Below are 13,734 nucleotides of genomic sequence, written 5' to 3'. Positions count from 1 at the left end.
ACCAGACAGTCCTGCTTCTCCCGTTTGAGTCTGTGCCCCTAAAGCCTCTCCCGGATCTGGAGCTCAGAGTCTGCGACTCCCTCCCGATTGAAAACGCCAACCGCGCACTCCGCACCTCAGAATTTGCCTTCAGCACTGCGCCTCCTCTGAGTGTCTGAATGCGTTACTCTTTCCTCCTAGTTGTAGGACTTCCACTCAGCCAGCGTTCCTGTGGTTCTGGATGATGTCCCTTCCGTCTTTTAGTTTCACTTTTGAAATGGTTGTTCGAGGCGGCAAACTCCGGCGTTAACCTATGCTGCCATCTTGGTTCTCTACCGATATACTACAATTTGTTTATCCATGTATTTGCTGATGGACAGACGTTCTAGTTCCTATCATGAATAAAGCAGCTATAAATACATTTTCATTTCTATTGGATAAAGCTCCAGTAGTGAGGTTGCTGAGTCTTATGGGAATTACATGTTTAACTTTGTAAGAAACTGCCAAGCTGTTTTCCAAAGTGGTTTTACCATTTTACATCCCACCAGCAATCTATGAGTTCCAATTGTTCCCTGTCCTCAACAATACTTGGTATTGTCAGTTTATTTTAGTAATTCTTCTTCCTTTTTTTGTTAATCTTCTCCCGAGGATATTTTTAGAGAGAGTGGAAGGGAGGGAGAGAGGGGAGAGAGAGAGAGAAAGAGAGAGAGACATCGACCAGCTGCCTCACCCATCTGGGGCTGGGTATCAAATCTGCAACCCAGTCCAGCCACTATGGTTCAGTGGCTGAGCTTCGACCTATGAACCAGGAAGTCACAGTTCATTCCCAGTCAGAGCACATGCCCAGGTTGCCGGCTTGATCTCCAGTAGAGGGATATACAGGAGGCAGCTAATCAATGCTTCTCTCTCATCATTGTTGTTTCTATCTCTCTCTCCCTCCCTCCCTGAAATCAATAAAAATATATTAAAAATAAAAACAAACCTACATCCTCTCTCTCTCCCATTTTTTTGGGGGGGAGGCAACCTAATTTTTGGTGGCCTTGTTTCGGCAAGGCTTAAAAAACAAAAACACAAACAAACAAACAAACAAAACCCTGCAAACCTGCAACCCAGGTATCTGCCTTTGACCAGAAATCGAGCTCAAGACCCTTCAGTACTCAGGCCAACACTCTATCCACTGGGCCACATCAGTCAGGGCTCTGACTTATTTCACTTAGTATAATACCCTCAAGTCCATCCATGTTGTTGCAAATGGCAAGATTTCTTTCTTTTTCAAGGTTGAGTCATTTTCCATTTTTCATGTCTTTTTTATCTATTCATCTATAGATAGATACTTAGGTTGCTTCTATATCTTGGCTGTTGTAAATAATGCTGCAGTGAGCATAAGGGTGCATATGTCTGTTCGAATTAGTGGTTTAGTTTTCTTTGGATGAACACCCACAAGTGGAATTGCTGGGTCATAAGGTAGTTCTATTTTTAATTTTTAAAAAAATATATATTTTATTGATTTTTTTACAGAGAGTTAGAAACATCGATGAGAGAGAAACATCGATCAGCTGCCTCCTGCACACTCCCCACTGAGGATGTGCCCGCAACCCAGGTACATGCCCCTGACCGGAATCAAACCTGGGACCCTTCAGTCCGCAGGCCGACGCTCTATCCACTGGGCCAAACTGGTCTTGGCCATTTACCCTTTTGTTGTTGTTGTTAATCATCACCCAAGAATATTTCTTCCATTGATTTTTAGAGAGAGTGGAAGGGAGGGAGAGAGACAAAAACATCCATGGGAGAGAGACTGGAATGGAACCCGAGACCCTTCACTGGCCAAAGCTCTAACCACTGAACCAACCGGTTAGGGCTAAACCGTTCACTCTTAAGTGTCCTTGGTTACCCAAGACAGGATTTTGCGATTTACTAGGTTGCTGTAAACTGCTTGGCAGTGTAACTATGTCTCCGTTTCCCGAGCCCACGTGTCCTGGCCAGTCTCAAGAGGCTGAGTACCCTGAGCCCTTTCTGAGTTCTGTGAGGGCCGTATTGGAAGCTTGTGAGTCATTTTCATTCTGGCTCCCTTCCTTTCCAACCTCACCTTTGCTTTTCCTGGCCTCGTGTTCTTACACGTCTCTTTATCTGTTGGTTTTCCTCAGAGCTTTTGCACTTTTACCCACATCTATTTGCAGTTTTAATTCGGAGGACTGTAATTCAAGTGGTAGGCTTTGTTACAGAGTTTTGGTCAAACGATAATAACATTTAGGATTCAGTTGTATTTCAGCTTCAGGCCCAGGAAAGTGAAACCAGAACAAATGATGCCATGGCTGGCATCAGGATCACATGCAATAACCAATAACCCCCCACCCTATTCCCTTTTCCTCTCCTTTGTACCCTGCGACTCGGGGGTAGGTCATTCCCTGTCTTTACCTGAAGCTTTTGCAGAGTCAAAGGCACAGAAAAGAACGTGTTTCACCCCGGTCTGGTGCTAGAAGGAGGCAGCGGTCAAGTGTGTCCCGAAGAAAGCGGTCTTGGGAAACATTCCTAGGAGGAGGGAGAGTGAAGCCAGACAGTCTCCCTCTTTCTAATCGTGTGTCTGGACCTTGATGTTCATTTCCTGGTACTTTGTTTCTAGGCTGTTTTTGCTCTTGCAGAACTCACAGGATCGCAAATAAGTTTGTAGTCAGAACCTTATGCTGCCTTTTTGCTGAGGAGAGAAGCAGGAAGATAAGAGCGTCTCCTAGGAACCCAGCGCGGGAGGAACGTGAGTCGGATTTGTCTTTTGTTGTTGTTCTTATGTGTTTGCCTATCAGTTAAGTAGTCTACTCACAATTTTAAATTTTAAAAATGGCCTGCTGCCACCTCTGTGGTACGCATAAAATCTCAGGTTCCCTCTTTTTTATCCTAAAATGTACTCTAAGTGGGACCCCTAGTCCTAGTTACAGGGAATAATTTTTTAAAAATATATTTTTATTGATCTCAGAGAGGAAGGGAGAGGGAGAGAAACATCAGTGATGAGAGAATCATTGACTGGCTGCTTCCTGGAGGCCCCACACTGCAGATTGAGCCCGCAACCTGGGCAGGTGCCCTGACCGGGAATCGAACCGTGATGTCCTTATTCATAGGTCAACGCTCAACCGCTGAGCCATGCCAGCTACAGGGAATAATTTTGACTCTCCTCTGATCCAGAAGCTTCTCAGACTCCTTTGTTCATTGCCTCAACTGCCTAACGGGCATGAAACAGACTCCCCCCCTCCTGCCATATTGGCTACATTCCAATGACACTTTGTTTATGGATCCTGAATTTTGAATTTCATGTAACTTTTATGTGTCTATAAAAAAGGAATAATCAGAGTCACTTTAAAATGGAGCTGGAGCTGTCCTCTCAGAGGGACTGCCTTGCTCATCTTCTCAAGCCTTTGTAGTGTTAAAACTGGGCGAAATAACCTTTGGACTGGGCCTAAAGCCGCACTGGGCCTCCAGCAACTGTTTGCAGAGATGACAAGAAATCAGATATTGTGACTTCAGGGGCTGACTGGACTGAAAATTAACAACGTTTAGAATTAGCGCCACTATGTTAGCTCATCTGCACCTATAGAAATGCCTTCCTTCTATTGATGTGATTGGTCCCTTTCCTTTCTCAGAAACACTCCTTGACTTCTAATCAGAATACTATTTAGGTTTCTTTTTGAATCAGTGCTTCCCCAATAGCTATTCTTTTGATCTCAAATGCTTGTTGCCTTTCACTCTGGACTTTTATCTTTAGGTGACATGTCACCAAATATTCTTCTTCTGTTGATTTTTTTCAACTATTTTAAATGTAAAAGACTTTTGGCCTGTGTGCCTAAGGGTTGAGGGTTCCATTTCCTGTCCACTGCACACTCCCCACTGGGGATGTGCCTGCAACCCATGTACATGCCCTTGACCGGAATCGAACCTGGGACCCTTCAGTCCGCAAGCCGACGCTCTATCCACTGAGCCAAACCGGTCTCGGCAACAAAAAAATTTAAAAACCACTCTTCATAGGCCATACAAAAACAGGTGGCAGGCTGAATCTGGCCGACTGGCTGTAGTTTGCTGACCCCTGGCTAGAAAGACATTTTTTTTTCCAAGTCAACTTTGAACTGGGTCATTCTGTCAAATGCATCGGTTAGAAATCAGTTAGGAAGTGAGTGGCCATCTCCTGTGAGCCTGTTTCCAGCCGGTGTCTATTCTAAATATAGATTATTCCTATCATTCTAGTGGCCTTGTTCATGAAACATTACTCTCTTTGGGGGCAGACTGGTCCAGGCAACCTCTAAGATCCCCGTTCACGCCCATGATTCTAGTCCCATGATTTTCTTAAAAAGAAAAAAAACCTCAAAATTATTTTTGAAACTGTCCTCCCTAGCTTCTACAATGCTGGGGTCTCCCAGAGTTTCTTCCTGCGACCTCTCCTTTTCCTTTTATTTCCCAGGATCCTGCCTTCAAGGTTCCATTCCCGGGCGGCTCTGTCCTCAGCTCTCTCCTCTCTCTTCTCCGCTCCAGTGACTGTCATCAGGCCATACCTTTAGTTACATCTTGACACCGGTGGCTAACAAGGGCATGTTTAGCTCTGACCTCTCTTCTGAGGTGTACAGCCTTTCAGGGTTTCTCATTACCTAAAAGTTAAAATACAAACTCCTTAGCCTGACCCAAGGCCCCGCTTGGTCTGAATTCCTTGCGCGCTGCCCGGCAGCTTTCAGCGTGTTATCCATTATTCTTCCTCCATGCGTTTGGCCATGCCTTTTCCCCGCCTCCGCCATCACTGCCCTTCCCCTGTCTCCATCTCCCTCCTTCCTACTCCCAGCATACACCAAAGTGATAGAACCCACTCAGAGGGCCACTTGCCCCTCAAGATTCAGCTCACATGCCCGTGCCTCCTGGAAGCCCTGTTTCATAGGTAGGATTCAATGTTTTCTTCGTGTGCCCATAGTATCTTCTGTACATTTCTATTTTAGCACTTGCCTTATTGCTGTTATTAGCATGCTAGAAACAGTTGCATGTTGGTTGAAGATCAAATATTTTTATAAGTTGTCACCTTTACCAGGCTGAGTTGCTGGGAACAGACTTTTGGGTCTGCTCATCTTTGTAGCCTCAGAGCCTGACGTTTAGAAGGTGTTTAGTTTGTGTTAAAAAATGAATGAGTTCATGCCCAGCTGGGTGTAGCTCAGAGGTTGAGCGTCGACCCAGGATCCAAGAGGTCGCTGGTTCGATTCCTGGTCGGGGCATATGCCCAGGTTTCGGGCTTGATCTCCAGTGAGGGGCATGCAGGAGGCAGCCAATCAATGATTCACTCTCATCATTGATGTTTCTATCTCTCTTTTCCTCTCCTTTCCTCTCTGATATTAATAAAAATAAAAATAAAAAAGAGAAAAAAAATGAATGATCCATGCTTTTGTGAGCTGTACTGAGTTTGATACAAATCAAAGTACTTTGGCATCAGTAGGCAAAATTGGGCCACTTTATGCTTATTCTAGAGGCCCAGTGCTCGAAATTCGTGCAAGAGTAGGCCTTCCTTCCCCTGGCTGCCGGCACCGGCTTCCCTCTGGTCCCTGGGACCTGGGCTTCCCTCCAGCCGCCGGCAGGCACGTGGACTGGGGCTTCCCTCGCAGCTCCTGCTTCGCCTGGAAGGATGTCCGGTCTAGTTAGCATATTATGCTTTTTTTAAAAAATATATTTTATTGATTTTTTGCAGAGAGGAAGGGAGAGAGATAGAGAGTCAGAAACATCGATCAGCCGCCTCCTGCACATCCCCCACTGGGGATGTGCCTGCAACCCAGGCACATGCCCCTCACCGGAATCGAACCTGGGACCTTCCAGTCCGCAGGCCGACACTCTATCCACTGAGCCAAACCGGTTTCGGCCATATTATGCTTTTATTATTATAGATTTTATATCCTTAAATATATTTATCTTTTTTTTTTTTTTTTGTCATAGGAGGAAAATTCTTCTAAAGATGGTATCCCACTCAGAGTTGAGGAAGCTGTTCTGCTCGGCCGATGCAGTGTGCTTTGATGTGGACAGCACGGTCATCCAAGAAGAAGGAATTGATGAGCTGGCCAAAATCTGTGGCGTGGCGGATGCTGTGTCAGAAATGTAGGGGCAGTGTTTATTCACTGTGTGAAAGGACAAAGGAGTGCAAAAGAGATGAACTTTTGGGTCACATGCAGGTTCAGAGCCACAATTCCCTGGTTATGAAACACAGGCAGGAGGCTCTTTCTTCCATCACTTACAGCTGAGTTGGGTAGTGTTCATTATCTACTCATCCACTTTTACTATACAGATATTTAGGGCAAAAAAAGTTGCTTCTGACAAACAAATATGGGTAAGACACTCCCTTCCCGTGGTCAGGGGAACAATGACCGTCACTAGCCAAAGAGGACGACCTGGGTGGGTTCTCCAGTGTCCGGTGCTTCATGTCATGGTTGACAGTGTGGCCTTAGTGGTTGGCTGGAAAGCTAGTTTTGGTTCAGAGTCTCTCAGTGGATGCCTGGCGGAGAGCCCCTCTCACCCTCCTGCCCTCCTTAGCGCTATCTGCAGTCGCCGGGTCATGGACCATTTCCTGTTCAGCTGCATTTGGTATAAGACTTGCCCGTAAATATTATGTGATTCTCAAGGAAACCTTCGCAGTTTGTTCTCAGGCCTCACTTTCATAGCATCGTAGTTTGGCTGTTGTGCAGTGGGGCTCTGGACAGCACCTTACTCAGTGCTGTGTGAGTTGGGGGGAGCAGTTAGGCATGTAAACTTGGGGAACAGCTGACTTGGCTGGCCTGACATGGGTCTTCCTCCTAGGACAAAGCGAGCCATGGGCGGGGCAGTGCCTTTCAGGGCTGCCCTCACCGAGCGCTTAGCGCTGATCCAGCCCTCCAGGGAACAGGTGCAGAGGCTCATAGCCGAGCACCCCCCACACCTGACCCCTGGCATAAGGTAAGAGGAACCCTGGTCTGGGTATATTGTCTCTCTATCAGCACCTGCATTTTGGGGTGCATCCTTCTGAGGGCATCTTGCCATTCCTTTATTTATTCTTTTAATGAGGACAATATAAGCTTAATTTAAAAACATTTTTTTTACTGTTGTTGCTATTATAGATGACCCCCCCTTCCCTGCCCCCCTTTGCCCACTTCCAGGTCCCTCCCCCCGTCCTCTGGCCATCACCACATTGTTGTCTGTGTCAATGGGCTGTGCATATATGTTCCTTGGCTAATCTCTTCACCATCTTTCCAGTTCCTCCCTCACCATTACTTTTGAGTTCCTTCTATGTGGTTCTTTTGCCACTTACATGAGTGACCCTGCCCATGTCTGCCTTCCCACTCTCCCTAAGGAGAGATTGAGTCTCCTCTTCATCTTGTGCTTCTAGGTCTAAGAGCAGAATATAGTTGCGGAATGGTTTCCTAAGACAGTCAGGTCCCACCCTTTAATGTATAAGTGCATTTAGAAAAACATATATAAGACATTAATTCACCAGGCAATATACTTTGTCCGATGGTACCTTGGGCAAATTCATTCAGGAGAAAAAATATATGTAGATTTTTAGATTCCTTTTTGTATTTCCTCTTTTATATTATTCAGTGTTTGATATTTTATATTTCTTTTTTGCAGGGAGCTAGTAAGTCGCCTACAAGAGCGAAATGTTCAGGTTTTCCTAATATCTGGTGGCTTTCGGAGCATCGTAGAGCACGTTGCTTCAAAGCTTAATATCCCATCAACCAATGTATTTGCCAATAGGCTGAAATTCTACTTTAATGGTAAGACTTGAATGGTAACATTTTCCCTTTCTCATCTGTTTTAGTTTCAATATTCTAGGTAATGTCTGCTGGAATGCAACCTAAGCGAAGAGGCATCAGGGTTAAATACTGAGATAAAGAATTCTCTTGACTGATATCTTTTGCTCCTTGGAATCCTTTGCTCAGCAAAATACACTTAGGGCATCATCTCTCCTAGCTTTGAGGTTCATATAGTCATCTATCAGGATGCAAATGCCTGCACTTAGTAAACTGTTCATTTCCATGTGAGTCACATGACATTTTGTTATGCATTATATTTCTGTTTTATGAGAGCTCTCGTGTGTTTGAACCAACTTAGACTCAGGAAGGAGAGTTCACTTGTTAGCAAGTCACTGCACTGTAGCTGCCTCTGGAGGTGCCTCTGGCCCCTTTAAGGACCATCATAGAGCCACAGCTGTAGTTTTCTATTATCTTTTTTGTTATTGTTGTTAATCCTCACAACAAGGATATTTTCCGTTGATTTTTAGAGAGAGTGGAAGGGAGAGACAGAGAGAGAGAGAGAGAGAGAAACATCGATGTGAGAGAGACACATCAATTGGTTGCCTCCCACAAGCGCCCCGACTGGCGCCAGGGACCTAGCCTGCAGCTGAGGTACATGCCCTTGACGCTCTAACACTGAGTAAACCGGCTAGTTTTCTATTATCTTAAGATGTCTCCAGTTACGTCAAGGGGTGGCTGACATTCTTAAACCAAATAATCTTAACAATTTAAAATATGTTAATAGAACCCTTTCAAATGGTATATAGATAGAGATCATTAGAGAATGAGTATGGTAATTACTGTAAGAATGAAATAATTGATCAAATATAAGTTGGAATCTTATCTGAGATGAAATTATGTATTAATTTATTAAAATGTTTAAAATATATATTTTTATTGATTTCAGGGAGAGAGAGAGTGAAAGAGAAACATCAATGATAAGAGAGAATCATTGATCTACTGCTTCCTGCACCACACACACACACACACACACACACACACACACACACCCCTCACTGGGGTTCAAGTCTGCAACCCAGGCATGTGCCTTGATTGGGAATTGAACTGTGATCTCCTGAGCCACGCTGGCCATATTACTATTTCATGCTGATCTGCTGCCTTAACATGGTTTGAGAATTAATACACTAGAAGCTTGGAGGATAAAACTAATTTACCCAAGGTGTAACATAAAGTGACATGCAGGAGTAACCTTGTATTTGTAATTTAAAAGCAAAGCTCGCTTATTCTGAAGAACCGGCGTGGAAGTCCAGGCTGTGTCACTTCCCTGAAGACCATTCTTAGCTTTCTCAGTGACCTTTAAGTGAGGATGTCATCTATGCAAAAAGCTGACCCTAGTGATACAATTCTGTGTGTCTCCAACAGTTTTAATTTCTCATTTAAGGTGAATATGCAGGTTTTGATGAGACGCAGCCAACAGCTGAATCTGGCGGGAAAGGAAAAGTTATTAAACTTTTAAAGGAAAAATTTCATTTTAAGAAAATAGTCATGATTGGAGACGGCGCCACGGACATGGAAGCCTGTCCTCCCGCTGTACGTAATGAGCGTTCTCATTCTTTCAGGTTGGACTTTCGTTTCAGCTGATTCAGAATTCAGTGGGACTTCTGAGAGTAAACAGATTAAATATCATTGGAAGAGAAAAAACAATAAACAAAACAAATTTAATCTTAATATGTCAGTTGACCTTTTGCAAATCCAAGGAAGGTTGCAAATAAGGAACTAAAAACTTTTTTTAAAAAAAATATGTTTTTTTTTGATTTTTTACAGAGAGAAAGGGAGAGAGATAGAGAGTTAGAAATATCGATGGGAGAGAAACATCGATCAGCCGCCTCCTGCACATCTCCTACTGGGGATGTGCCCGCAACCCAGGTACATGCCCTTGACCGGAATTGAACCTGGGACCCTTCAGTCCACAGGCCGACGCTCTATCCACTGAGCCAAACCGGTTTCGGCAGGAACTAAAAACTTTTAAAACTTTCAGCAACCCCTCGTCCCTGCTTCATGGCCACCTTTTAGCCCAAGTGTGCACTCAAGTAAGTCGGCTTTATTTCCTCCAATAATTCCACAAACGATACAGCTCTTGTAACTCAGCAACATTTTTATGTCCCTTTATAATTGATAAACTATTTCCTCATCCACTATGTCATTTAATCCTCACAACAGCCCTGTGAGGTGAGGTCTTATGTCCTTTTTTTCACTGCTTGGGAACTGAGGTTCACGGAGGTTGGACGACATGCCTATGTTAAAGGATTTTATTCTTCTGAATTAGTGATGTTTTCTGAGACCACCAGGAAGCAGATGCTATGTAGCAAGGGTCCTAAATATCAAATGTGTCCATTTCACATCGGACTCTGCCTTTATCATCTCATTCTAACTTAAGAAAAACAGAACCAAAAATACAGTGAGCTCTTTTACTACCTTACTTCCCGAGATCTAAAAGTAGGAACTGCCTTTGTAAATGATTAATCAAAAGTGGTTAAAGATCTTTCAGCAACCTTATCACATTGCTTGAATTTGTTCAAGATAACACATTTTTAGATGATTTGCCACTACATTGGGGTTGACTAAGTGTAATGAGCTCCAGGCTAGTGTCATGAGGAATTCATGGACATAGATGCGGAGTTCTCTCAGGGAGCTTCCAATCGTGTTGAGATATGACAAATCATAACTTCCAGATCAGGATTTATAATTATCTGCCAAAATTGCAAATAGCCTGACGGAACCAGGAGAAGGTGGTGCGCATGCAGGTGTCGCTCTGGGAAGGTTGCTCCGAGGCGCCTGTGACCTACAGGAAGGTTAGCACAGGCGGGTCTGGCAGGGCTCAGGGGAGGACGTTTCCAGAGGGGGAGGCGGCAGGCAGAGGGGGATGGATCAGGCATAGTTCTGGGCTGGTCGGGGTCAAGGACCAGGAGGAGTGGGCTTTCTCTTCAGCCACCGCTGAAGACCCCACACTTCCCCAGGCACATGGGTGTTACCTCTAGGTCATGGGAAGCCCGAGGAAGCTTCTGGAAAGAGAAGGAATGAGGCAGTGTGTTAGGACAGCTGAGTTGGTGCTGGCATGTGGAAAGGACTGTCACGGAGGCAGGAAGCTCAGTGAAGAGGCTAATTTTTTTTTAATATGTTTTTATTGATTTCAGAGAGGGAAAGGAGAGAGATATAGAAACATCGATGAGAGAGAATCATTGATTGGTGGCCTCCCGCATGCCCCCCATTGGGGATCAAGCCCGCAACCCAGGCATGTGCCCTTGACCGGACTCAAACCGGGGACCCTTCAGTCCACAGGCTGACGCTCTAGCCACTGTGCCAAAACCAGCTAGGGCGAGGAGGTTAAATTTAACCGGATGGTGAGAATCTAGTTATTTTCCTCTCCCTCCCCTTAATATGGTATGAAAATTAAAATAAAGAGAAAGAGGAAGTAAGAGAATTTTGTACTTCCAAATTAGTGTATATCGTGTCTATATCCTGGCAGAAAAAGAGGAAATACCATTTTAAAAGACTTGGAAAAGGGCTCTCACCTGACCGGCCATATTGACACCCTGATATCAGACTTTCAGCCTTCCAGTCTGTGAGAAATAAATTTCTGTTGTTTATAAGCAAAAAAAACACAAAAACTATTGAGTAAAAGAAGGTATCACTGCCCTAACCGGCTTGGCTCAGTGGATAGAGCATCAGCCTACGGACTCAAGGGTCCCAGGTGCGATTCCGGTCAAGGGCATGTACCTTGGCAGCTGATCGATGTTTCTCTCTCATTGATGTTTCTAACTCTCTATCCCTCTCCCTTCTTCTCTGTGAAAAATCAATAAAATATATTTTTTTTAAAAAGAAGGTATCACTTAATAGAAATTAATGAGACATAACTTTAAAAAATATATATACTTCTGTTGATCTCAGAGGGGAAGGAAGAGGGAGAGAGAGATAGAAACATCAGTGATGAGAGAGAATCATCGATTGGCTGCCTCCTGCATGCCCCACACTGGGGATGGAGCCCATAGTCCGGGCATGTGCCCTGACCAGGAATCGAACTCTGACCTCCTGGTTCTTAGGTCAACACTCAACCACCGAGCCACACCGGCCGGGCAAACCTTATAACTTTAGATAAATGTAACGATGAAAAGCAGAGTGCTGCCAGCAGAAATGGGGGTTGTCATCTCCTTCAGCCCAGGGCAGCACCTCCCGGGCGGGCAGCTGTGCAGGTTCACCCCGGCACCCGGAGGGAGATGCCTGCTCTAGTCCTGGTTCCAGGCCCTGGCGAGTTCCACGGCACACAGGCTTCCCTTTGGCCTCCCTCTGAGGTTGCCTGGACTGGGTGTGGTTGCTGTGTCGTTTGGAACTCAGACCTTTACCACCTGATGTGACTTCATCTCTGTAAGCACTTGTCTTGTTGAAAGAGGGCTTCCGTTCTGGAGGCCCACGATGTGCAGTGGGTGGCTGTGCACTCATTCGCCGGGCGGGGGGCTCACAGGGAGCTCTGGAGACACCAAGTGATGCTGGCTCAACTCTTTTTGCACAGACAGTTTATTCTTCCAAACGACACTTACTGCCCTAGGCTGCTACTGTATGTTTTTGCTTTTAAATTTTCATTATTCTTTTTCTTTTTTTTATTTAAAAAAAATATATATTTTATTGATTTTTTACAGAGAGGAAGGGAGAGGGATAGAGAGTTAGGAACATCCATTAGCTGCCCCCTGCACACCTCCTACTGGGGATGTGCCTGCAACCAAGGTACATGCTCTTGACTGGAATCGAACCTGGGACCTTTCAGTCCACAGGCCGACACTCTATCCACTGAGCCAAACCGGTTAGGGGTTCTTTTCTTTTTTAAAAAGCTTAACTCTGCTCCTTGTTTTGTCTTCTTAGGATGTGTTCATTGGATTTGGAGGAAACGTGATCAGGCAACAAGTAAAGGACAACGCCAAATGGTACATCACTGATTTTGTAGAACTTCTGGGAGAACTGGAACAATAATCAATTTTTATATAGTTCACAACTTCAAATTTTTAAAAGTTATACAGTTTGGTACGATTTGTTTACAATGGCCTACTACAACTTGATGGATACATTTGGTACTGATTATCTGTACTTCCAAACTTTAGAAAGTCGCTTTTTTAAAAAACTGTAGTTCAGTATTATTATGACCACCAATTACCTGGAAAGTTTTATAATCTGAATTCTTTGTGTATTTTCCTACCTTTATTTTATTGGAAGGTTTTTAAAGGTGGAGAGTAAATTAAACACCTTCCCTCCTGAAAATGTGGATTAGGCAGTGAGTTATTAGAAAATTAATATTAGGTGAATATTAGTTTTCCCTTTGATATATAAATAAAAGTTTATCCATGTATCAGAATGAATTTGTGGAATTTTTATTTCTTCCTGTCAAATGTATTTCAATATCCAATACTTCTCAATTACTTTTAAGGGTTTGAGTAGAAACAACCTTGAGGCAGGCAAGGAACCTAGGGATGACGTGGAGACCCCTCTCCTCTGCGCACAGGGCAGAGTGCTGGTCACATGTTCCCACCACAAGGCCCCTGCTTCCCCACCAGTCCCCCACCCGCTGAGTGAAGCTCTGAAGGATGGAAGCACTTTTATTACCACTTGGAATTGGTCATTTAGGGAATGTTTACAAAGGCTTAAGACAAACGATGGAGTCTGAAACAAAAGTTCTGACCCTAAAGAGCGGGTATTTGATAGCCACATGAAGTAAAAGAACTGAAAACAAGTTTTACTCATTCCAACTGAAGGGCAGCACTTGCCCCTAAATGAATTAAGAAATTCTCCTAAGAGCACAGCTGAACCGTTTCTTACAAGTGACGTGGAAGCCAGGTTCATATCTATTCTGAGCCGTGTCAAGAAAAGGAAATTCCAGAACGTGGCTTTCAAAGTGTAAGATTACATGCTCTCCCCGGAGGAAAAATCCGGTGTGGATCAGTGGCTAAAGCGTCAGCCCACGCACTGAAAGGCTGTAGGT

The 13,734-nt window shown here is 44.4% G+C and overlaps 1 protein-coding gene across 4 annotated transcripts in view; it reads left to right on the top strand.

The window, feature by feature from the left end:
• The window catches only part of PSPH (phosphoserine phosphatase), a 16,459-nt gene extending 3,349 nt beyond the window's left edge, over nucleotides 1-13,110 (top strand). The window contains exons 2-7 of one of the 4 annotated variants that reach the window (XM_015558997.1): nucleotides 2,619-2,728; nucleotides 5,923-6,081; nucleotides 6,778-6,912; nucleotides 7,585-7,730; nucleotides 9,151-9,299; nucleotides 12,624-13,110. In XM_015558997.1, coding sequence (XP_015414483.1) covers nucleotides 5,942-6,081; nucleotides 6,778-6,912; nucleotides 7,585-7,730; nucleotides 9,151-9,299; nucleotides 12,624-12,731 — 678 coding nt within the window. In that variant the 5' untranslated portion in view covers nucleotides 2,619-2,728; nucleotides 5,923-5,941 and the 3' untranslated portion in view covers nucleotides 12,732-13,110. Of the gene's footprint in view, nucleotides 1-2,599; nucleotides 2,729-5,922; nucleotides 6,082-6,777; nucleotides 6,913-7,584; nucleotides 7,731-9,150; nucleotides 9,300-12,623 lie in introns of all 4 variants that reach the window. The other 3 variants (XM_006756084.2, XM_015559000.1, XM_015558999.1) reach the window with 3 other exon arrangements.
• The last annotated feature ends 624 nt before the right edge of the window (nucleotides 13,111-13,734 follow it).

This window comes from Myotis davidii, unplaced genomic scaffold (assembly GCF_000327345.1).
Source record: "Myotis davidii unplaced genomic scaffold, ASM32734v1 scaffold554, whole genome shotgun sequence".
NCBI classification, from domain to species: domain Eukaryota; kingdom Metazoa; phylum Chordata; class Mammalia; order Chiroptera; family Vespertilionidae; genus Myotis; species Myotis davidii.
Note: the sequence above shows the minus strand (reverse complement) of the source record. Positions and strands in the feature narration are given on the sequence as shown.